The sequence below is a fragment of the Pseudorca crassidens genome, chromosome 15 (genome assembly GCF_039906515.1).
Source record: "Pseudorca crassidens isolate mPseCra1 chromosome 15, mPseCra1.hap1, whole genome shotgun sequence".
In the NCBI taxonomy this organism is placed as follows: Eukaryota; Metazoa; Chordata; class Mammalia; order Artiodactyla; family Delphinidae; genus Pseudorca; species Pseudorca crassidens.
This window is the reverse complement of record NC_090310.1, coordinates 59,666,402-59,691,394: the sequence shown is the minus strand read 5'-3', so window position 1 is coordinate 59,691,394 and position 24,993 is coordinate 59,666,402. Positions and strand designations below refer to the sequence as shown.

The window sequence follows — 24,993 nt, the reverse complement described above, 5'->3', positions numbered from 1 at the left end:
GGTCTGAGAGTACAAGTGGGCTGGCCATACACTGTCACTGCAGTCCAGAGCAGCCAGGACAGCTAGCACTTTTGCAGACTTGTACAGTTAGAGACAAGGAGTCAACAATGCTTTCTGAAGTAATGGAAGATGGAAATGACCTCAGCTGCACAATGTCAAGCTACCAAATTTGACTCCAGGTCCACAGCCCCAATGACTCAACTCTGGAGAAGCAGCAGGAGGTGATGAAGCTAGGCCAACCCATTCCTTTGACCATTAGAAGCGATGGAAAACAAGTGGTTTCTAGCCTTCTGGCTCTGTGGCTTCCACAACCTCAGCCCACTAGTAGGACAAAAGGGTCAACAGAAGGGAAGCCCAAAGCAGGTGTAAGAACAAGATCTAAAGAAGAGGAAAGATGGCCTGGCAGGGCACATACTCCCACCTGCCTCCTGCAGCACCATCGGCCTGGCTTTCCTCCAGTCCTCACCATCACACCCCAGAGACCAAACAGGGTTTTGGATCCGGGCCTATTCTCTACTGGAAATAATTAGCCAGTTGCAAATACTAATTATTATGAGCACAAAAAAACACAGCATAGCACAAAAGCACTTTGTGAGAACTGCCAAAAGCTTCTTTATCACCAACTATAATGACAGCAGCAAAGAGCACAGCCCATGTTTTCCTGATCTGACACGTTCTCCTCTGGGCCCAGGGGATGATGGGCCTGCTTCCTCCCTGGAAGCTCTTAGAACAGGTCAAGGGAAGCTCCTTGCAGCCAGGGCTCCCCAAGCAGTGGTACACACTCCGAAACTGTCCTCACAGGGAGCTCCTTGCCCAACTGGATTATTCATGCTCCTCACTGAGGGTCCAAGGAAACCCTCCTGCACTAGCCATTCCGTGGATGATGGGGCTCGAGACTAGAGTGTGGGGACTGTCTCTGCAACTCCACAGGAGGGAGGACTGAAAAAACTGAAGCTCCCTTGCCTCGGTGGCAAAGGAAGAAGCTTAGGGACCATTACTGTTAGAAGAATTATCAAAGAATCTTGCCCAGAAAACCACCTCCCTAACTCTCTGCCTTCTGAGGATATTATGATGTTGAGGCCAAACTTAAAACTTGTGTGCAATCTTCACCAGTCACTCTGGGCCACAGGATGGCAACAGTTCTTGTTGAAGGCATATCTGTGTAACACAGACACTTCTCATGCATGTGTGTTTGTTCTGTGCCCCAAGTTAGCCACACATGAAATAACAATAATGGCAAGGTCACCACCCTACCCCACTATCCCCAAAAGGCTTCCAGCGCTCACCCTTGTAACACCACCAGTAGTCTGGTCTTCTTGCGTATGTAGGCTGACTGGCGGGCAGAGCAGTTCTGTTGGGCCTCCAGGGCACTGGAAAGGTATCTCTGGAAGTGGGCAGCGTGAAAACATTCGGAGCTGTCCATGACTTGACGGTATACCATCCACCTGGAAATGGCAAGTGTAATCTCAGCATGAGGACCAGGCCCATAGGCTCTGCCAGTGGATTCAAATGTGACCAGTACACCCACAGACTCTCTGTCCAGTGAACCCATACAGGAGAAAGCAATCCTGGCACCACAGAAATAGGCAGAGTGCACTGGCTGGGTGGGGAACCCTGTATCCTGCAATCACTACCACTGGAGCTTTTGGCAGGAAATGCCTTGCCACAGGAAAAAAGGTCAGATAAGCACATGACCAACAGATTTCAGAGTTGAGAAAGACTCCTGAACAGGCAGTCACTTCCTGAAAGATCATTCAGTAAAATGGCTTCAGTCCAGTTTTCAGTAAAATTCTTGCTAAGAATAAGTAATGGAGGGAGGGGGAGTTCCCTAGGGGCCCAGTGGTTAGGATTCAGCACTTTCACTGCAGTGGCCCAGGTTCAATTCCTGGTTGGGGAACTGAGATCGCACATGCCACGTGGCACAGTCAAAAAAAAGAATAATGGGATAATGGGTAGGGTGAAGAATTCAGATTCTTTACAGAACAAAAGCAATGGAAATGAGGGAGGAACTCGTTAGCTATTGAGTACTCATGAAGGAGGCTCCCCACAGCGCCCCCCCCACAATCTCCCACTCTAAACTCCCAAACTTCTAGGTGATTTCAGTCTTCTCAATTCTGCTATATGGCCTCCTGCAGGATGCCTTGCCTTTTTTTTTTTTTAAATAAATTTATTTATTTAATTTATTTATTTTTGGTTGTGTTGGGTCTTTGCTGCTGTGTGCGGGCTTTCTCTAGTTGCAAGCGGGGGCTACTCTTTGTTGCGGTGCGCGAGCTTCTCACTGTGGTGGTTTCTCTTGTTGCAGAGCACGGGCTCTAGGCGCACAGGCTTCAGGAGTTGTGGCTCGCGGGCTCTAGAGAGCAGGCTCAGTAGTTGTGGCATATGGGCTTAGTTGCTCCGCAGCAACTAAGTGGGATCTTCCTGGACCAGGGCTCGAACCCATGTCCCCTACATTGGCAGGCGGATTCTTAACCACTGCACCACCAGGGAAGCCCAGTATCCCTTACTTTGAGGTAGACCAACTAGTTATTAAAAGCCTGGTCGGGGGGCTTCCCTGGTGGCGCAGTGGTTGAGAGTCCACCTGCCGATGCAGGGGACATGGGTTCGTGCCCCGGTCCGGGAAGATCCCACATGCCGTGGAGCGGCTAGGCCCGTGAGCCATGGCCGCTGAGCCTGCGCGTCCGGAGCCTGTGCTCCGCAACGGGAGAGGCCACAACAGTGAGAGGCCCGCGTACCGCAAAAAAAAAAAAAAAAAAAAAAAAAAAAAAAAAAAAGCCTGGTCGGCAAGGGTTGTTTAGCAATCTGCCAGCCAAATGGAAGTGATGGATGAATGATTTCCCCAATTTTGCCTAAGCCAGCATGTCCCAGTTCCACCTGAGCTCACGCAGTCCCCTTGTGGTCACGGAAGGATCACATCCACCAGCTCTCAAGTTCTAACCACCCTGGTCCTGAATTCCCCTGCTGACCAGGCACATTCCCAGGCCTCTGCCCATGCTGGTCCTGCTGCTACAGGGCTCTTGCCCAGATACCCAAGGGTTCATTCCCCCATTTCCTCAGGCCTTTGCTCAAATGTCACCTTCTCAGTGAGGTCTTCCTTGAGTACCCAATTTAAAACTGGAATCCCTCCCCCAGCCCAGCACTCCCTATAGCATTCTCTGCATTAATTTCTCCATAGCACTTTTCACTAGCTAATATACTATTTTCCTTATCTGGTTAACTGTCTATCTTGCCAAACTAGAATACAAGCCAAACTAGAATACAAGAAGGTTTCCCAGTGCCAAGGCAGACCCAGACATAGAATCCCTTTCCCCAAAGCAAAGGCAGCAGCCATACTAACCTGCCGTATTCCTTATGCAGAGTGACCAGAAAAGCACAGAGCTCGCTAGCATGACAGCCTGGGAGGCCAGTTACAATGCTGATAATTACCTACATGAAAGAAAAGCCATGTGGGTTTGTGATTCAACTGGGAGGCAGCGTTGTGCAACAGGTTAAAAGAACTGACTTCTTGAGCCAGGTTCTATGGGTTTGAACCTCAGCACCAGCACTCACTAGCTATGTGACCTTGGGCTCACAACAGAATCTACCTTGCAGGGTGGATGTAATGATTAGCTAAGTTAATATATGTAAACAAAATGCATGCAACAGTGTCTGGCACATAGCAAACACCATATACAACAATGTAGCGTTACTATAATAATTTCCATGGAGCAGGCTGTGACTAGATCAGTCTATGTGTGGAACAGATAACTAGTGAGAGCCTGCTGTATAGCACAGGGAACTCTACTCAACGCTCTGTGGTGACCTAGATGGGAGGGAAATCCAGAAGTGAGGGGATATGTGCATAAATATGGCTGATTCACTTCGCTGTACAGCAGAAACTAGCACAACATTGTGAAGCAGCTATACCCAATAAGCTAAAAAAACAAAAAAAGTATAATGGAAAATACTGGGCAGAAAGGAGGTTTGGGACAAAAATGCCACAGGCTAAATTGGTGTCGTAAACTCAGCGAAGGAGGGGAGTGGCCTGTGCCTTCCAAGCCACAGGGCCTGAGCTAAGGAAACAAACTGGGTGGAGGAAGCACTTCTCAATCTTGATGGGGAGAAGAGGTGCCAGGCTGCACTTTCCTAATCTTGGCACACGACCACATGAAAACAGGGCCCTCTGCAGGCAGACATTCCAAAGCAACTCAAGAAATTCACCAACAAAGAAGGGGTCAAGCAGAGGAAGAAAGGAACCATGCATTTGCTGAAGGATAACGATGTCAGTGACATAGCATGGCAAGGGCTTCTTTAAGTATGTCTTATTTCACAATACACAAGACTCACTGGGACAGGTCTGGAGTGAAGTTCAACTTGGTGGCACTCATCACTTGAGCTAGTCCCATCAGCACAGAGATGGCTATGGATGCCTCTTTTATGGGAAACAGTTCTCCCTCCTCCCCTCTGACCAGACCCTTAGTATGTATCCCTTTCTGTGCCTGTGGGCAGTACTCCATGTAACTGACTTTCTGTTTATACTCTTCCCATCCAAATTTCTCCATCTTGGTTCCCATTCCTCAGCACCTACGCCTCAGCCTCTCAAATCCCAGCAAACATGCTCACAGCCAGATACCTTCTTACTTTAAGGCCAGTCCTGTAGCACTTTGTTATATGAAATATCAATACATATATTAAAAAAATATGTAAAATATAACATTTTCATTTTTAAACTCTTGCTTAAGGGAAAAATGAGGCTTCTGACTGCTTAATGCTTCTATTTCCTTTTGCATCTGAGTGTCTTCTAGATTTGCACAGAAATAAATGCCCTCTTTGAGCATATTATGACATATGGTTCCAAAGAAATGGTGGGAGGAGTCAAGAGGAGAGGCGTGTGAAGCAGGAGCAGATTAAAATCCACTCTTGGGAAGACAGTGTTTATAAAGTGTCACCTTATCCTGGTGGTGCTAGCAAGGTCTTGCTAACACTTCCCCTTACGAAGCTCAATGTGTCAGGTAAGTCCTTGCAACCAGAAAGAGCTGATGGCATGAGAGTACTGAGCAGGAGTTTGGAAGACCTGGAGGAGCAAGGGGAAGGCACAGCAATATGCCAGGGTTTCATCATTGCTATGGGGCTCAGCTGGGGTTAATGTAGATGCCTGTACACAGTCATTATATAGAGCAGGTTTCATGTGTATCATTACATCAGTATCCAGGGAGGTGGAGAGTCTTATAAAAGGGACTCTGCCTGAGCTCCTTTTGTTAATTGACACTGAAGATTAAGGGCAGGCTATCAGGATTATCTTCCCATGAATTCCCAGCTTATTTGGTGAGCTGCTGTACCTTGTCATTTTCTACTGTGTGAGTAGGGTTGATTTCAGCTTGCTGCAGCAGGACAGGGAGATGGGTCCTCATCATGGGTTCCCGACTAACGCTGCTGACGGCAAAATGCTGGAGAAACCTAGAAAAAGAAAGACAATGCTATTATGTTACCATCACCAGCCTTGCCTGAATGTGCCCATTCACATGATAAACTTATTTAATTGCTGAAAAGAAACCTTAGTGAATATCTCTAGAGAATAAAATTGTATATGGTGTGTCACTACTACTTTTTATAATTATTCTTAAGAAGCTATAAAGAAAGAAAATGGAGCTTAGAAAGCACCAACTCTGAGGTTTCTGACATTTCAAAAGTCAGAAACAGAAAAACAGAGCTCACCCATCCAGCTCTGGGAGTTTGGCTGAGAGTAGCTTTAGAGGACTCCGTTTCTCCCCAGCAGAATGGCTCAGGACACTGAAGAGCTTCTGTGCACTGGAGTGTCTGGAATATCAAAGGCTCACAGATTAGAATTCCATCTCTCTACAGCAAACATACTTTACATAACTTGTTCTGATATTTTCAAGCCAAAGTCCCGTGACAGAGTCAATACTTCTAAAACAAGCATCTCACTGACTTAAGCAAAATTCGGCATTAATGCAAGATGACTGGTTTGTCCACATAGGAAGCCTGGCCTAAAACCTTTGGTAATACTACAGGTTTCTGATTCTTGGTGGATTTCATCTCTCTTGACTTTTGTTCCCCAAGGGCACTGGCTACCTGCAAGTTGGCAGCACTGGAATGATTGTGTCGGCCCTTTCAGAAGCCAGGACCCCTGTGTTACATAACACAAGTCATCCTGCAGAGAGAGCAGACACACACAGCCTAGGAAAGCAAGCATAAACACTGAAGGCAGCCACTTACAATCTCTTTTGTTCCACAGATAATCCATCTTCCTGGATCACTTTTAAAGACAGCCCTGAGTTAGCCTGCTGTTGCCAGGGGGAGAAGACCTAAACAAAACAGAATTTGAGCAAAGAACACTTTAAACCCAACAACAGGATATGGAACCCACATGGGGATTTGATGGCTGTTGAAAATCTAGACTGTCAGTACAGAGAAAAACCATCATAACAAACAAGTTTGTTCCAAAAATAGAGGCCTGAAGCAATTCTGTTCTGTATTTTTAAAAACTAGAATTTCTTTCTGGGTTCTTCTCCCAGGGATTCTGCTCCTTAAGAGGCCAGGAAGCACAGAGGAAGGTATCAGGTAATACTGTTCTGGCAGCAGGGGCATGTTTTCCCTGGTGATAGGGCCAGACAGAAGGAGTTCAAGCAACTCCTGCCCAGAGGCAGAGGAATAGCTGAAGAGAATCTCTAGGTTCCTAGACTGAAAGGACAAGCACAAGGAGGTAGAAGGACCAGCTGGCGGTAAGATGGAGACACAGACAGGCCCTAAAAGCCGCTCTGCAGCCAAGGCCAGTTCTTGCCTCCTCCCTGTTCTACGAATCTATCCTGAGGGAGGGACTATCCTCTCAAAAGCTGTTGCACCACACCTTTCCAAGCATTTCCACCAGAATAAGACTGGCCATTTGTATGACTCTGGCTACTGCTTGGTCTCTAAGTAGGCTGTATAATTCTTGGTGAGCTCCCTCACTCGTGCAATCTGTGCTGAAAGCCTATGGTGTGCAGCCTGCCAGGTGGAACCACTTGCAAGGGCAGGGCCTATGAACCATGGGGAGCGAGAGTTTGGGGTGGGGTAGAGAGCTCTGACCCAGTAGGTTGGGCCTAACAACTCAATAAAGTAGCTAAAAGGAAAATGAGTCTAATTATGACTTATAAGGGACAAAGAATATTTTTCTTAGAAGTTAGAAAGCCTTTTGTTCAGTTCCTTTAGGTTCTCACCTTTCAATGGCAAGAGTCTATTCCAGAACCCAAAAAGATCAGAAGCAGCCACCCTCACACCAGCCCTCCCAACTCTCCCTCTCAGCACCTCACTGTTAGCCCTGAAACACTGCCTTACCAACTAAATTGCTAGGAAAAAGGGTAGTAATTGTTTTGCTGAATAATGATTGATGTTACCTCTGAGTAAAATGTTTGGTATATCTTGGATTTGGGGAAAAGGGCAATCATCAGAAAATTGTTTGATCCACGGAAATGAACTGGAAGATGGGGAAGCAATGAACTTTTGAAGTCTATCAGAAGGGCAGCAACAATACTGGTGGAATCCTAAAGAGAAAAAGAGGGAGCATCACTGAGAAAAGCCATATGCATGATACAAGCCCTCACATCTACTGTCAGAACACATATGGTGAATGTCAGTCCAGTTATTTTCACATTACGTGGTTTACTGGGATTCAGTTATAGATGTGCTTACCCACACCCAGTTTTAGGAGATATAGGAAGTACAGGGTCTTTTCTCCTAAACTGAAAATATCATCTCTTCCTAGGATATTAATCCCTTATCGGATAAATGATTTGCAAATATTTTCTCCCATTCTGTGGGCTGCATTTCACATTCTTAATAGAGTCTTTTGATGCAGAGAAGTTTTAAAATTTGATGAAGTCCAACTTATATATTTTTTTCTTTTGTTGTCTGTGCTTTTGGTGTCAAATCCAAGAAACTGCTGCCTAATCCAAGGTCACGAGGATTTACTCCTATGTTTTCTTCTAAGAATTTAATAGTTTTCGTTCCCACATTTAGGCTTATACTCCATTTTGAGTTTTTTTTTGTATACAGTGTAAGGTAAGAGTCTAACTTCATTCTTTTGCATGTGGATATCCAGTTTTTCCAGCACTGTTTGTTGAAAAGACTGTCCTCTTCTCATTGAATGATCTTGGCACCCTTGTTGAAAATCATTTGACCATATAAGCAAGACTTTCTTTTTGGGCTCTCTATTCTGCTCCATTGGTCTACATATCTAATCTTACACCAATACCACACTGTTACAATTATTGTAGCTCTGTAGCTAGTTTTGAAATTAGGAAGTGTGAGTCCTCCAACTTTCTTCTTTTTCAAGATCATTTTGGCTATTTTGGCAAGGGAGTCCCTTGAGATTCCATATGAATTTCAGGATGGGTTTTTTCATTTCTGCAAAAAATGCCATTGGGGTTTTAACAGGAATTGCCCTGAATCTATTGATTGCTTTGGGTAGTACTATCATCTTATTTTAATATTAAGTTTTCCAGCCCATGAACGTGGGATGTCTTACCATTTATTTAGGTCTTCTTTAATTTCTTTCAGCAATGTTTTGTGGATTTTGGTGTTTTAAGTCTTTCAACTCCTTGGTTAAATTTACTGGAATTGTTTCCTTAAGAACCGTTTCGGATTATTCACAGTTTGGGTACAGAAATGCAACTGTTCTTTTATCTGTTTATTTCATATTCTGCAACGTTGGTGATTCGTTTGTTAATTCTAACAGTTTGTGTGTGTGTGTGTGTGTGTGTGTGTAATCTTTAGGAATTTCTACATATAAATCATGTCATCCATGAACAGAGCTACTTTTACTTCTTTCTTTCCAATTTAAATGCCTTTTATTTCTTTTGCTCGCCTAATTGCTCTGGCTAGGACTTCCAATACTATGTTGAATAGACGTGGCAAAAGCAAGTATTTTCGTCTTGCTCCTGATCTTAGAGGAAAAGGTTTTTTTTTAAAGTTAGTTTATATATACTTTAAAATTTTTATTTATTGATTTTTGGCTGTGGGCTTCTCTAGTTGCAGCACATGGGCTTAGTTGTGTTATGTGGGATTTTAGTTCCCCAACCAGGGACCAAACCTGGGCCCAAACCTGGGCCTGCTGCATTGGGAGCATGGGGTCTTAACCACTGGACGGCCAGGGAAGTCCCTTTTTTTTTTTTTTTAATAATTTAAGATTTCATTATGAAAGTCATATGTTCATTAAATAAAAATTTGAGAAAAATATAAAAATAGAATAGAGAATAAAGGTTAAAAAAATTAATCCAAGGTCCCATCACCCAACTCCAACTACAGCTAACATTTTAGTACTTTTCCTTCTAGTCTATTCTTCCTATTCATTCATTGACTTCCCTTTTTTATGTATTGGGAAATCATATTCACTTTTACAGTTTCATATCTTGCTTTTAAAACTTAATCTACCATTCGCATCTACCATGTTGTTGTAAACTATCTGTAAACGTTTTCAAAGGCTGCATCTGACTCCCCTCTTAACCCACCACTATGACTGGACATTCATATTATAAATTCCACTTCACCTTTTGTTTACTTCACTGTACCTTTTATCTACTCTTTACTAATTTACTAATTTACATTAGTGGTAATTTACATTAGTGGTAGCATGCATCTGATGTGCTTCCACGTATCTGTTAACTAACCTCACGTCCTCTGAACATCCATGACCTGGCACTCAGTGTTTTCATGTTGATAAAGTTAGAGCTCTTCATAGAAAAGAAACAGCAACTCATTTTTTTTTTAATCACCAAAAACAGTTTTCCTGGTTTGTGTTTTTGTCTTTTAATTCCCCTTTTGAATACTTTTTAGAGTTTTAAATTATTAGTGTGATAAATTTTATGCTACATCCATACAGTGGAATACTACTCATCAATAAAGCAATAAAAAGGAAAAACTATTGATACACACAACAACATGGATGACCTAAAAATCATGTTGAGTGAAAAATGCCAGGCTCAAAAGGGTACAGAATGTATCATGTCCATTTATATAACATTTTAGAAAATGCAAACTAATCTACAGTGACAGAAAGCTAGTAAGTGGTTGCCTAAAGCCAGAAGCTGGGGGAAAAGATGATCTGCAAAAAGGTATTAGAAAACTTTTGGGGGGTGACAAAAATCTGTATCTTGACTGTGCTGGTGGTTTCATGAATATATACATCTGTCAAAACTTTAAACAGATACAGTTAAACTGTATGTATGTATGTATTTATAATATATTTTATTCAATCGAACATATCCACAATATTTTAAATGTAATCAATATAAAAATATTATGAGATATTTTACATGCTTCTTTTAGGTATAGCTGATGTACAATATTATATAAATTTCAGGTGTACAACATAGTGATTCACAATTTTTAAGGGTTATATTCTATTTATAGTTATTATAAAATATTGGCTATATTCCCTGTGTTGTACAATAAGTCCCTGTAGCCAGTTAATTGCACTTAGAGTATATTTCAATAAATTATCAGCAAAAAGTTAAAAAATCCTTAAGTGGTCAAATCTGATAAACTGTTTCTTTAGAATTTCTTGTATCATTTCTAAGCTTAGATTAGAAAGTCTTCCTGTCCCTAAAGATTTAATAAATATTCATTTTTATATTCTCCTTAACTGGACTTATTGTGGTGATCATTTAATAATATATATGTCTAAGACAGTAGATCTTAAAAGTTCTCATCAGAATCTGAAAAAGAATGGATATATGTAAATGTATAACTGAATCGCTTTGCTGTACACCTGAAACTAATACACTGTAAATCAACTACACCCCAATATAAAATAAAAATTAAATTTAAAAAAGTTCTCATAAGAAAAATAATTTGTAACTATACCCTTCTTTCTAGTTATGAAATTTTAAAATATTTAATTTTCTCAGAAGTTTATTTTCATTTTTGATATGAGTTAAAAATCCATCCCCACCCACCCCAAAATTAGGTAACTTATCATTCCAGCCCTTAAGTTTCACCCTTTCCTTCCTGATGTTGGAAGACTCTTTAACCTAATTAATATCAAATATCAAAGCTTTCACCTAATATAGCCATCTAACCTGTCTGGTTGGTCTGTCTGCATTTTTGAACAGCCTTTAAGGAACCAGGTTCTATGTGGAAGAAAGACATAACTCTTTCTGACTTGCTCACATAATTCATTTTCAGAGCTATCTGACCAAACCACTTTACCCGGTCTCTGTCCCGGCTCCCAAACAAGCTGGTTTTGAGGCTGAGACCACACAGGGTGGAGAGCCTGCCCTCTGCTCTGGTGTCACACTGTGATGAGCTGTGCCCTGGCCAAAGGGTACAGGCTAGGAGAAACTCATAGCTACCCCTATGGCTCACAAGAGCCTCTCCATGACTTTCCTGCCTGCCTGCCTCAAGGGCAGTGCTGGTTCCTAACATCCTGCCCTGTGGTGGTAGAGGGAAGACAGGGAGTTATTTGATTTTCCCTCAGAAGTGTGAGTATCTTTCTGAACATCAAAACCATGGACTGTAAAACACCTACCCCATCATAAAACAAAACGGAATTCATGTGATCCTTGGAAATGATGATATTTCCGTGATGACGGTCAGAAAACAGAAGTCCACCAGAGAAGAAATGTACTTTCCCTGGAAGGAAAAGAGATCTGGTAAGAGCTGGAGGGCTGGATTCTGGGGGCCAGTATCACAGCGTTCTTCCTGCAGGTTCCAGGCCAAGACAGAGTGGTAACTAGAGACCATCTGAAGTGCTTAAGTTAAACAATCTTTATGCTGAGAACTGTGCTCTGAGAAAGCCAATGTACCCTCCTAGGGCCTCAGAGAGAAATGAGGCATCAGATACAGTCTTTGCATAAGAATTAGAAAAAGCAACAAGTGAGTAAGTTATCAGCTGATGGAGAGAGGCAAAATTCACATTCACTTATGGGTGTCTTCCAGGGAAATACACTAAAAAAGACTTTGGGTATATCTGCTCCATTACTGAGTTTATAGATGTTCCTTTCTACTATTTTGGCAGAAGCTGGCTCAGCTCTGAAATGACCACATCTCTCACATAAGGCCCAAGAAAGGGCACTAAGGCATCAGTTGTTGAAAGAATGGTGAAGGGTGCTTAAGAGCCCCTTGCCAGGAAAGGAACATGTGAGTTAGGCAATAAGTGAATTCTACAGACACTGGAGGCTGCTGTTCTGTAGTTCCCAAAAGCAAGATGGATGGGACATGGACACTGAGTGTGGGTTCCTTAGAATAAGGATTCAGGTTTAAGGAGAGCTGCTTGTTTCCTGGGTGGCCAAGGTTACACAGCAGCTCAGTATGGGCCCTAGGGAGTAGATCATAGAAATGATGGACACTAAGGTGACAAGGGTTAAGGCTGGGCCTGGGCTTGCTTTGGAGACCCAAATGAAGCACCCAGGGCACCCATAAGACACCTAGGTGAAGCTGCTCTCTGGAACGGTCCAAGCTGGATCCTTCCTATTCCTGTAATAGCCTTTCTTTCCATGTTTTCACAAACAGAGAAGAGATAGAGTATTTCTTAGAGCTCAAGGCACAGGCTTGGGGAAAACCGCCAGTATCTTACTGCTAAGGCGAGGACATGAGACCAAGAAGAGGGACTGATTCCTTGAGCTGTAGTTCTAAAAAGGCAGCCCCAAAGCTGTGTAAGTTGTAATGACAAGAAGAGCAAAGGCCAAGTTTTGAAGGTTTCCTGAAAAGGTGGGGTTTCAGGAGGCAGAGAGGGGCCTAGAGAGTATGTGTGCTTGTGTGTGTGCATGTTAATGGGGGGTGGGGAGAAGTGGGGGAGGTGGAGGCAGATTTTAGGTACTAGAGGACGGTTTGAAGCCTGAATCTCAACAAAAGAACAAGACAACCAGTCAGCGGGAACTAATGCCAACCTTACCAGCCAGCCCAGTTCAAGGCACTCAATGGTTCAAGTCCTGTAAGTCTCCTACCCTCTAACAAGTAAAACCTAGCCTCACCTACACACAGTCTTGCCCTATGGCCCTCTTGAGTGGAGGCTCCTCATGCCCCAGCCTCATCCTGCACCCATGCCAAGGTTCATCACTGCTGTTCCCAGACCATTCCCTCCCAAAATGGCACAACATTTTCATTCCCTCAGAGACTCATGCCCCTCTTTTCCTTCACTGCTCACATCTACTGCCCTCCTAATTATGCTACAACACTTCAAACAGCTTCTGAATGTGTTCACAGTCTTCTCTTCCAAAGCCGACACTTCCATTCCCTCTGAGAGATCAGGGGGTGGGCCATGCCATGCTCTGGCCTCGCTGCTCCTCAATGCCAGTTCCATACCAGTAAAGCAGCACCCAGAATGTCTTAACTTCTGAAATCTTCAGCTCCAGAACCTACTCTCTGACTACAAAATGCCATCATACTTTTAACTATCTCACTCCCCAAACCTCATCCCGTGATGTCACTGAGCCTTTGAAGCCTTCAGTTCCCCCATTTTCCCTTATTGCTCAGAAATTTCTGACTTTCCTCTCATCCACATTCAGGGCCAATCCCCAGGGAGAAGACAAACCTTTTTTTTTTTTTTTTTTTTTTTTTTTTTTTAGTGGTACGCGGGCCTCTCACTGTTGCGGCCTCTCCCGTTGCGGAGTACAGGCTCCGGACGCACAGGCTCAGCGGCCATGGCTCACAGGCCCAGCCGCTCTGCGGCATGTGGGATCCTCCCGGACCGGGGCACGAACCCGCGTCCCCTGCATCGGCAGGCGGGCTCTCAACAACTGCGCCACCAGGGAAGCCCCAAGACAAACTTTTGATCTCTGTTTTGTCAGGGAAAGGGATGGGAACAGATTTTATTTAGTATTTACTAAGCACCAACCATGTCATATACATTACAGTTTTCCATCTTTGCAACAACTGTAAGAGTTAGTATTATTTTTAGAGGACTGATGGGAAATTCAAGCTTAGAGAGATCTTCCCAAAAGTCATAGAACTGCTTGATAGTGGAGCCAAGTGCAGAACACAGGTTTGTCTGATGCCAGGGCACTGTGCCATGCTAGCCACTTCAATTCTCTTTTTTCCTTTACTTCTGCTCTACCCACAGCCCATTTGTGGCTAATCTGATGAGGCACCTTCTCTGCTTGCTCAACCTCAACAAGCCCTCAGTGCTGCCTGGCAGTCCCACCACTGCCATCTCCTTCCATCAACTCCTCCAGGGCCCAACCAAAGCCCTTAACACGCTCCTAACACCACAACTTCTTAAACTGCAGCCACAAGATCACTCTACCTACTGTTAAAGAGGAAAGAGGGGTCAACAGGTGTAATCAGGTAGAAACTGCTCCCCTACCTACTGCTTAGTATCTGGACCCTTCCATGTCCTGGGCTCACCGTCCACCTGTATACCTCTAACATGAAGCTTCTCAAGAACAAGTACCACTCAAAGGCCTCCTGGACAAACCTCAGAATCACTCCAAAGCTTCCAGAAAACAGCACATATCTGAGAGTTGGTACATTCCAAGTAGTCACTGGGAAGATGGGAAAAGAAGTGGATCAGGATGGTCGTCTCCAGCACTTCTTCTCCCCCTAGATTCTAAAGCCTCAAAACAAAATGGAAAAGAGGCAGAGAGAAATTCACAAGGCAGTGCTGGAAAAGTACTCACTATGGGGCCTGGCCCAGGGCAAGAGCTGATTTTAGTACTGGTGCAGACTGTTCTGTGTTGCAACCACCCTTTGCTCTGGGAATAGTAACTCTGTTATTATTCTCAGGGCACACATGAGATAACTGAAGTCTCTCACTGGGTGGTCCAATGCCAGTGCCCCAGTCTCTTAGATCCTAATCCACTTGAAGTAGTAACACTTCCAGTATCTGTTCTGGACTTGTGACTGTCAAACTGTTATCTGATAGGACATGCCTTTGCAAGGGCTTCTCAGTGACTGGGGGAGCCAATTCCTGATGAGATCTCCCTGGCTCCTTAACCAATCCCTGGTGCCTTGCTTAATGGGCTCTTTCATTCCTTCTCCATTCTGTGAGTCTGAAAACCCAAGGTAAGAGGAAGTTCCCCCTCAGTACCCAAGAAGTAGCAGGGGACTACAGCAGGGCTGTCTTTGACTGACCTCTACATCCCCGGACATCTAACAGGAACGAGCCCTCAGGGCAAAATAAGACACCAAATGTTAATGAAGAATTTGGCTTTTCCTCCTTCAGACAACTGGCTGTACAAATAAAAACCCCTGGACTTCCCTGGTGGCGCAGTGGTTAAGAATTCGCCTGCCAATGTAGGGGACACGGGTTCGAGCTCTGGTCCAGGAAGATCCCACATGCTGCGGAGCAACTAAGCCCGTGCGCCACAACTACTGAGCGTGCACTTTAGAGCCCTTGAGCCACAGCTACTGAGCCCGCGTGCCTAGAGCCCATGCTCTGCAACAAGAGAAGCCACCGCAATGAGAAGCATGTGCACCACAACGAAGACTAGCCCCCACTCACCACAACTAGAGAAAACCCTCATGCAGCAAAGACCCAACACAGCCAAAAATAAATTAATTAATTAATTAAAAAATAAATAAATAAAATAAAAATCCTCCAATGGTCCAGCCTGTGTAAAGAGGGAACATTATCACTGCTGGAAAAATATTATGATGCAATGGCTGGATAATTTTCCTTCTGTGTGTGTGACAGTATGTGAAGTATACACATACGATTTAAAGAAAAAAACCTGGGCTTCCCTGGTGGCGCAGTGGTTGAGAGTCTGTCTGCCAATGCAGGGGACGCGGCTTTGTGCCCTGGTCCGGGAAGATCCCACATGCCGCAGAACGGCTAGGCCCGTGAGCCATGGCCGCTGTGCCTGCGCGTCCGGAGCCTGTGCTCCGCAACGGGAGAGGCCACAACAGTGAGAGGCCCGCATACCGAAAAAAAAAAAAAAAAAAAAAAGAAGAGAAAAACCTAAACAACAACAAACCCTGATGCCTGTATATGCACCACTCAGCTTAAGAAATCAAGTATTCCTAGTGCCTTTGAAGCCTCCTCAATGTCCTTCCTCAAAGGCCCTCTCTCTTCCACCCAGAGGGAACCAACATCCCAAATTTTATGTAGCTTTACCATACTTCAATGTATCTATAAACTATATATGATTTAGTCTTGTCTCTTTTACTTTCATACAAATGGAATCTTAATACATGTGTTCTTTTGTGACTTGCTTACTTCTTTCAGCATCCTGTTCCTGAGAGTCATCCACGCTGTAGGTAACACGCAACTGTGGGTAATATGTATGTTGTAGGTATATGCTATATAATTCATTCATGCTCAGTGCTGCAGAGAAATTTCTCTTTTAAAGTGTCCCTCAACAGTTTCATATCAGCACAAGGGAACACATGAGAGGGTGCAGAATGAAGCAGATGGCCACTGCCTGGGCCTTCCCATCACAGGAAGGTGAAACTCAGTTTGGTCACCAGAGTTCTCAGACTTTATGTGTCAATGGTACCAGCATCTCTGCTCCTCATTGCTAAAAAATCTCTGCCTGATGGAAAAAATACTCTGGAATCTGTAAATTGCTACAGGGATAATGAAGGTGCTGCCCGAGGGCCAACCATTCACTGAGGCTTGTAGGAAATAGTAGATATATGGTCAAATGATATTCAACAAAGGTGCAAAGACAATTCAAAGTAGAAAGGAGAGTCTTTTCAACAAATGGTGCTGGAAAAAATGGATATTCCCATGTAAAACAATGAACATCAATTCATACTTTGCACCAGATATTCTGCCCATTCGCACCAGCCACAGTGGAAAATCTCATACTTCATAGGGATGGTAGGTCGTGTTCTCAGAATGATTTTGCCTCACTACCGGGGTAAAATTAGTCCTAAACTAAATGCTGCTCTGCTTCTTGCCTAACAAAGCTTAAAAGACAGGCCCAGATGATAAGAGTAGAAGAGAAATAGACCAGTTATTATCACTGTATTCCCTATGTTCGCGGCTAGAGGAAAGACTGAACCATGTTAACCTGAGACATGAAAGATGTAAAAAATGTCTAAATTGAACTTCCAGAGATGAAAAATACAACTTCTGAGAAGAAAAAATCACTGGATAAGACTAATGACATGACAACTGTTGAGAGCTTAGCTACTCCGTGGTACTGCTACCTCAGCATCCATCTTGTTTGGCCAAGCGGCCTGCACAGGCCTTAAACTGACACTAGCCCCCTCATGCAAGCGCATGCCCTAGACAACAGCCTGCAGAGTCACTAGCAAATATAAGTTCCTGATATGACTTTCCCAGAAGCCCTTGTCATCAACAGTCTCCCCTGCCTCCTTAGTGCCTTCCCCTTGTATGCCCCTTATATAAGACCTCCATGGAGCTTACCAAAATTCCACTCTTTTTGGTTTGAATTGACCAGTTTGGCCTTAGCCAAAAGGCTAAGGAATCCCAAAGCACGCCAACCCACAGACCCTAATAAAGGCAGGTACCCAGGTCCAGCCAGCACCTTGCCTTGACCACCGCCCCCTGCCCCCCACACCTCCGTGTAGCCCCTCAAGGCATGCCATTTCAATTTCTTTTGTGGTCTTTTGTTGAACCTGGCTCACCATCCAGCAGCCTGTGTTCCGTTCAACAAATGTTAATTTAACAAACTCATAACAACAATGCAGAACAAAAGATTAGTAAATCAGAATATGTAGAAACTATGCAAAATAAAACATAAAGAGAAAAAAGACTAAAAATAATTGTACAGAGCATCAGGGAGCTGTGGGACAACTTTAGGCAGCCAAATGTATGTAATTGGAATCCTTGAAGGAGAGGGGAAAAACTGAAGAAATAATGGCCAAAAAATTTCCAAATTTGAGGAAAACTCTAAATCCATCAATGCAAGAAACTAAATGAATCCCAAGCATAAGCAACATGAAGAAAACCACACCAGTCACATAAAGATCAGACTGCTTAAAATCTGTGATAAAAAGAAAGAAAATCTTAAAAGCAGCTGGTAATAAAAGACACCTTATATAGAAAGGAACAAAGATAAGAATGACAGTAGATTTCTGCTCAGAAATAATGTTAGTAAGAAGACAGTGGAGTGGAGCAACATCTTTAAAGCACAGAAAGAAATGGTCAACCTACAATTCTTTACCAAGTGAAAATATCTTTCAAAAGCCTCAGGGTTGGGACTTCTGAAATGGCTGTGAGGAGTCTGGAAAATTCTCTCCCCAGGAAGCAGCCATAAAACTGGACTGTCAAAAACAACTAGTTAAGGACTCTGGAAACGGACCAAAGTTATACAACAAAACTGAGAAGCATTTAAGGAATTCTACTGAAGCTTGGTAAGAACAGTGGAAATCTATGGTATTTTAGCTTGGGGCTATTCACATTACCTCCCCTCCAGCTCTGTGGTGCAGAAGTCTTATGAAGGAGAGAGGCTGGCCTGCTGGAGTGGTTGACTTTATCTGGGGGCAAAGCACAGAAAATTCCATACGTAGGGATATCAAAAACCAAAGCAATCCAAATGGCAAACATGGGACTTCTCTGGTGACGTGGTGGATAAGACTCTGCGCTCCCAATGCAGGGGGCCCAGGTTCGATCCCTGGTCAGGGAACTAGATCCCACATGCATGTCACAACTAAGAGTTCATATGCTACAACTAAGGAGCCGGTGAGCCTCAACTAAGGAGCCCGAGAACCGCAAATAAGGAGCCCGCCTGCCGCAATTAAGACCTGGTACAACAACAACAACAACAAAATAAATATTAAACAACAACAACAAGTGGCAAACATTCAGGGAAGACCAACGTACCAGAGATCTCAATGCTGGCTGGTACAATCAGCCAGAAATGTAACAGGAAAATCAGAGGATTGAGACCATAGATGGCAATTATGTCTTTACATACCACAAGAAAGATGTGTTGTAAGGCACTGTCCTGGTGCCAGGTGCACCAAGAGACAAGTACAGGAATGCTCATGAGAGCACTGTCTGCAATAGCAAAAAACTATAAACAACCCAAATGTCCATCAAGAGTCAAAAGGATAAACAGCGTATTTTCATACAAAGCAATCCTATGGAACCATGAAAATGAATGAGCCTTACGGCTACACACAACAATCTGGATGAATCTTAGGACCAGAACACTGAGTGAAAAAAGCAAGTCCCAGAAGAACACGATAGAGTATGATCCTAATTTGTATTAAATTCAAAAATAAGACATTGTTTAGAGATATAGGCATATGTGGTAAAACTCTAAAGCAGGCTCCTGAGGATTAGGTACTGGGCAGCTTGCCTGATCAAGGTCAGCAGGATAGGGAAGAGAAGGGCACATAAAGGAAATGAATGAAAAGGAGGCTGCATAACAAAAAGTCTTTTGATAGCAGAAGTCACTAACTGGGAAAGGGAAAAGATACCAGAGCTGGAAACATTTCAAGGTAAAGCAGGTACTATTCTTTTTGTCCGTAAGTAGTTCACTGGGCCATCCCTAGACCAAAAATCAAAAGACCTGGACCACCCCCCGAGATGTCACCACTAACTTGTACTATAACCTCAGACCCATTTTTCACCTTCTATGGGGCTCAAGATACGAAGATCAATCAAGATAATGCATGCTGATGAGCTCTTTAAATGCCTTCAGAGGATGGGAACAGATAAATCTCAGTCTCAACTCCAGGCATATTTACCTAGATCCAAATGACATTTAAGCTTCAGGACCCCTCACCTGCTCAAGCCCCTTTTCAAGGCCCAGAGAAGAGACTTAACCCTTCTGTATGTACTATTTTTCCTTAAGAGAGCCCTGAAGTGGTATAAACTTCAAACCCTATAAAATTGACCTGAGCCCTGAAGTGGTGAAATGCTAAATACACAGCCAGAGGATACTCCTATTTAAATTCTCTGCTCTACTGAAATTTCCTGCCTCAGAAAACCATCTCCTAAATTCAAACTACATTTTCCTCAGGAACTAAGAAAGTGTGAAATCTAAGCTCTCAAGTGTGTGACTAACAAGGCCCCAGAAATTCCTGGCTTTATTCGTGTGTAGAGACCTCAGGATACACTGAATCTTGCTGGATAACTCAATACAGTGTAAGATTATTTTTCTAACAAGGACTTTTGCTAAGAAGGTGCAAACTAATTTTGGCAAATATCCTTGCTAAATATTATAACTGGCTCAACTATGACACAGCACAACCACCTCTGTGTTGTGTCTACAAGCTGATTTTAAAACATTATGCAACTTTGCCTCAAGGCTGGGGGTACTGTCACATACTCTCCTGTCTTTGGCAAATGTTCCTAACTTCCTGGTTTTTTGCACCAGGATCTGGAGAGGCAGAAATGCAGGGGGCACAGCATGATAAAAAATGCTACCTGGCATTTTGTGGATCGAAAACCAGGACTCCTTGTGCTTTATCTTCTATGACAACGGAGGAGCCAAGTTTAACCAGTGATCTGAGAACATGGAGAGCAACCTGTCACTGGAGAGAATATTTTCAAGAAGAACAAATTATCTAGAGAGGGAATTTGCTTAGTAAAGGATGAGGAATTTGTGGAGTAAGTCATAACTCCTCTTCCACAAAAAAGGCTTATCTAACAGGGAAAGAATAGGACTCATAAGAAAATGTTATTTTGAGGAAACCAAAAAGGAGCATGGAATGAATCCCCAGGAAATCCATGTAAGACCAACACAGTTCTTGAGAATTCTACATCAGCAGAAACACTGCCAGCTTGGACTGAAAGGGATAGAGAGAATAGAAAAATGAAAGGAGACTGTTGGACCCCCAAAATTCTAGCGGCAAGAAGCAGGCTGATAAAACTAGTCAGCTACAAAGTGCCACCTTCACGAAAAGGAAGGACGACAGAGGTATAGCCACAGACCAGAGGGCAGAGTCATGAGCCTAGAGGGCAAAACTAAGAGTTTAGAGGGTAGAACCAAGAGCCCAGGGGGCAGAACTAAGGGCCATGGAGGACTATTCCTAGGCCTTGAAACCTAATCTAGGAACTGGAGTTTGTCTAGCTGAATTTCAAAGCTGCCTTGGGGTTGGGACTCCTTTTTACCTTTCATTTTCCCCCCTTTTTAATATGAATGTCTATAACTGTTATCCTATGCCAGTCCTACCTTGTATGTTGTGAGGGCAGGGGCAGATAACTTGCCTCTAATTTCACAGGGCTACAGATGGAAAGGAATTGTGTTCCCGGACCTGTACTTTATGAATTAGCTCCAGAGCCTCACGTACAGCTGATTTAAATAATCTTGATGATGAGATTATGGATTTTTCAGTTGGTGAGATTTAAGACTGAATTGTTACCATAATGGAATGAGGCTTGTGGGTGGGGGTGATTATATCTTGCATGTGAGAATCGTGGGGCCCAGAGGGCGCACTGTGATAGGCAGAAATTTAAAACAGCCCCCATGATCTTCATCCTCTTAGGTTACTCCTGTATTCATGTAACATTATATGGCAAAAGGGAGATTATCTGATTGGGCCTCCTCTAATCACATGAGCCCTTTATAAGCAGACTTTTCTCTGCCTGGTAGAGGAGGAGTTCAGAGAGATTCAAAGTGTGAAAGAGATTCAACACAATTAAGGTTCTTTGTTGCTGAGATGGAGGGGGTCACAGGGCAAGGACTCCTGGGAGGAGGAGTTAAGAGTGGTCCCAGTTGATAGCCAGCAATGAAAGAGGCCCCTCAGTCCTACAGTCTGAAGGAAATGCACTCTGCAAACAACCTGGATGAGCTTGGGAGCAGGTTCTTTCCCAGAGCCTCCAGATATAAGCCTGGTTAATGCCCTGACTTCAGTCTTACGAAACCCTAAACATGAATCCAGCAAAGCCTTCCTGGACTTCTGACCACAGAACTGTGAGAAAATAAATGCATGTTGTTTTAAGCTACCGAATTTGTGGTAATTTGCTACACAGCAGTAAAAAACTAACCCAGGTTTTGTTTTGGCCCAACAGAACCTATTTCTGGACATGTTGCTGCTCTAGCCCATTCTAAGAGCAATCCTCAGGCAGCAGCAAGAGGACCAGGTGCAGTTCTGGCACCAGTCCTTTCTAGCACAAGTTTCCTCATCTGGAAAATGGACAGATCAAAAGAGAAAGCTTTTGTAAGTAAGAAAGAAAGTAAGTAAGTAAGAAAACACTTCTACACCAACAAGTTTTTTCAGATATCAGATGTATTATTAATTACAACACTCATGCTGAAACCTGTGAAAGAGGTACCCAGACAGAGTCAAAAACAGAAATGTCAGAGCCGCTCACCTTCCTCAGGCCAAGACTGTTGATTACTAGAATAAAGATACGCCCCTTCTCCTCTAGTTAGAAAAGTGCCCAGGAAACACTCATCTCCCTTTAAAAAACAAACACAAAGAGCAGGTGATTTACAGCATAAACATTCAGAGAATCAAAAGTCCTGCCCAAGTTAGTCCATCTACAGAGGCTGCTAAGTCAGCCTCAGATTTACCCAGCTTCTTTCATGGCCTTTGGCACTGCTTGGCTCTTTGCCATGTTACTGGTATTCGTGACTCGTGCTGAGAAAAAGAATGTTAAGGTCCTCTCTGAGTCTAGGCACCATGGTCTACAATGCTTGTTCATGTTCCCGTAGATTTATATCCTCTGATAAAAGAGGCAGCTTCTCCTTGGCCTAAAGCCTTGACCTCTTAGCTCTACATGTCTAGGCCAATTTGAGATCTGCATGTATGTAATTTATTTATGCCACACCACGTGGCATGTGGGATCTTAGTTCCCCGACCAGGGATTGAACCCACATCCCCTTCACTGGAAGCGGGAAGTCTTAACCACTGGACAGCTAGGCAAGTCCCTGAGATCTGCTTTTAAAAGTACTGGGAGATTTTGAAAAAACACCTAAAGGTTTAAGTGGCAGAAAGAATCCCTCTAGTTTGTACCTCATACATGGTTATTTCTAGAGCTCTACTGGGAAGGGGAAGAATACAAAAAGGAATTGAGACAAGAAGGTACAGAACATTTAGATTAGCAGTAAGAGGAAATATTTTAAGTTGTTTTATAAACTGTTTACATTTCATTTTGATATGATGTTAACATTAAGAATAAGAAGGCTGCTTACCATAACCGATTGCTGGGTTTTCTCAGAAAATTTTACTTCTATATCTTCTACCTGTGTCCAAAAGGAGTGCAGATTTTCAGTTTACTACTTCAAAGGCAAAACTCTGCTAGGTCTCCCTTGTGTTCACATATTTCTAAGAGAGCAGTCCCTCCACCAAATCCAGTGTTCTCAGGCCCTGATGGCTGGCAGAGCTGGCTGCTGGTCACAAAGCTCAGAGCACCAGGCCATGATGGGCTCTCTCATGGGGACCTAAAGTCCAGCTAAATGAGCCTACGATATGTGGAGAGGATATGTTAGTCTCCACTTACATTTCACTTCGGAGAAAACTATTTTTAGGGGTGAAGGAAAGAAAACATTTTAAAGTATTTTGAATGTGTTCTCATTTAAACATGTTCACATTAGAGGATGACTCTTGCTCTCCTCTATTCATGTCAGGATTGTAGAAACAGAATATAAACAGATTCTGAAATAGGTACTCAGACCATTACTAGACTCACTGCTGTCATATTTTCTGTGTCCCAAGGCACCAGAGTTTCAGATCAAGTCCCACAGATGAAGATGGGACGATTCCACATGTAGAGACGTGGTTGTAAAAATTCAGCAGCAACTATTCTGACCAGAAAAGGGAGCACATGATCCACTTCTCACTTTCCCTGTGACCTTGGACAGGTTGGTCAATTTCTAAACCTCAGTCTCCTCATCTGTAAAATGAGGGTGTTAATTTTTCCCTTTCACAATTTAACAGGACCCAGTAACTGAGTTCCTTTCTTTTGGAACTTTTCCAAGATTATAAGAAAGTTAAAGAAACTAGATTCGTCTGTATAAAGAAAAAGAGCAGAGATAAAAACTTCTATTCCTGAAAAGTGGCTAGGTAAGGATCTGACATCCCACCAGGACCCAATGAAGAGGCTCTTTCTTAAACGTTCTCCCCAGTTTCTCCACGTTTATGTCCACTTTCACCTGATGAATGACACTAACCAGCCAGGAGCAGAATCTGGGTATGGCAGCTGTCAGGATTATGAAGCTGGTTTCTGTGGTAACAGTGCCATCTGCAGGAAGACCATAGATATGCCGGTTACTGCCCACCACCAGAGCCCACCTTGCAGGCCCCAGACTGCTTCCCCTTCTCAGGAGTGAGGGCTCCTCTTATTAGTATACAGAGTCTGAGGCCTTCAGAAAATGAAAACTTCCTCATTTGGGTACAGGGAGTCTAATGAGGGGATGGAGAAAGGCTTCCCCATGTGATTAACTCTGTTCTTTTTACACCAAATAGAAATACATATTTAAATAAAGAGTCCATTTTATCTACACTTTTAATTTTTGTCAAGGTAGTACAGATGTACATATTAAAAACCAAACAAAACATTATCAAGCTCATCCTACTAGCACTGGATATTATCATTCTCTAGAATTTTTTGCTAACATAATGGGTAAAAAAAAAATTATTTTTGCTAACATAATTTGTTAATTATTATTTCAAATTGCTTTTTTCCTGACTACTAGTAAGGCTGTACATATTCATATATATATATATACATATACATACAGTGGACCCTTGAACAATGTGAGGGCTAGGGGTACTGATCCTCTGCACAGTTGAAAATCCATGTGTAACTTTACAGTCAGCCCTCTGTATCCACAGTTCCACATCCACGGATTCAACCAACCATGGAACATGTAGTTCTGTAGTATGTACTTACTGAAAAAATTTGTGTATACGTGGACCTGTGTAGTTTAAACCTGTGTCCAGGGGTCAATTATGTGTGTCTGTGTATGTATAAACATTAAAATATATATATTTTTAAAATATTAAAATTTTTTTTTTGTTTTCCACTCTGGTAAACTGCCTGCTCATATTTTTTGCCCATTTACCACGGGGTAGCTTGTCTTTTTCTTATCAATTTATAAAAGCTCTTCATAAATTAGGAAATATACCCTTTGTTTATTTTAAGTATTCTAATCTTTTCACCAGTTTATTGCTGGTCTTTTGATTTAGTTTATGGTTTATTTTGCCAAAAATATA

At 43.0% G+C, this 24,993-nt stretch overlaps 1 protein-coding gene across 7 annotated transcripts in view; it reads right to left on the bottom strand.

Moving 5' to 3' along the window:
* DNAAF9 (dynein axonemal assembly factor 9) overlaps window positions 1-24,993 on the bottom strand; it is a 148,345-nt gene that overhangs the window by 36,966 nt on the left and 86,386 nt on the right. For 4 of the 7 annotated variants that reach the window (XR_010935174.1, XM_067707614.1, XM_067707615.1 and 1 more), the window contains 11 exons: window positions 23,949-24,019; window positions 22,971-23,021; window positions 22,148-22,235; window positions 18,286-18,357; window positions 11,501-11,604; window positions 7,371-7,517; window positions 6,214-6,302; window positions 5,692-5,793; window positions 5,316-5,433; window positions 3,335-3,423; window positions 1,287-1,445 (listed from right to left, as the gene is read on the bottom strand). Coding sequence is in view for 6 of the 7 variants with exons in the window: in XM_067707614.1 (XP_067563715.1) it covers window positions 1,287-1,445; window positions 3,335-3,423; window positions 5,316-5,433; window positions 5,692-5,793; window positions 6,214-6,302; window positions 7,371-7,517; window positions 11,501-11,604; window positions 18,286-18,357; window positions 22,148-22,235; window positions 22,971-23,021; window positions 23,949-24,019 (1,090 nt within the window). In the remaining variant the exon portion in view is untranslated. The remainder of the gene's footprint in view (window positions 1-1,286; window positions 1,446-3,334; window positions 3,424-5,315; window positions 5,434-5,691; window positions 5,794-6,213; window positions 6,303-7,370; window positions 7,518-11,500; window positions 11,605-18,285; window positions 18,358-22,147; window positions 22,236-22,970; window positions 23,022-23,948; window positions 24,020-24,993) is intronic. The other 3 variants (XM_067707616.1, XM_067707617.1, XM_067707618.1) reach the window with 3 other exon arrangements.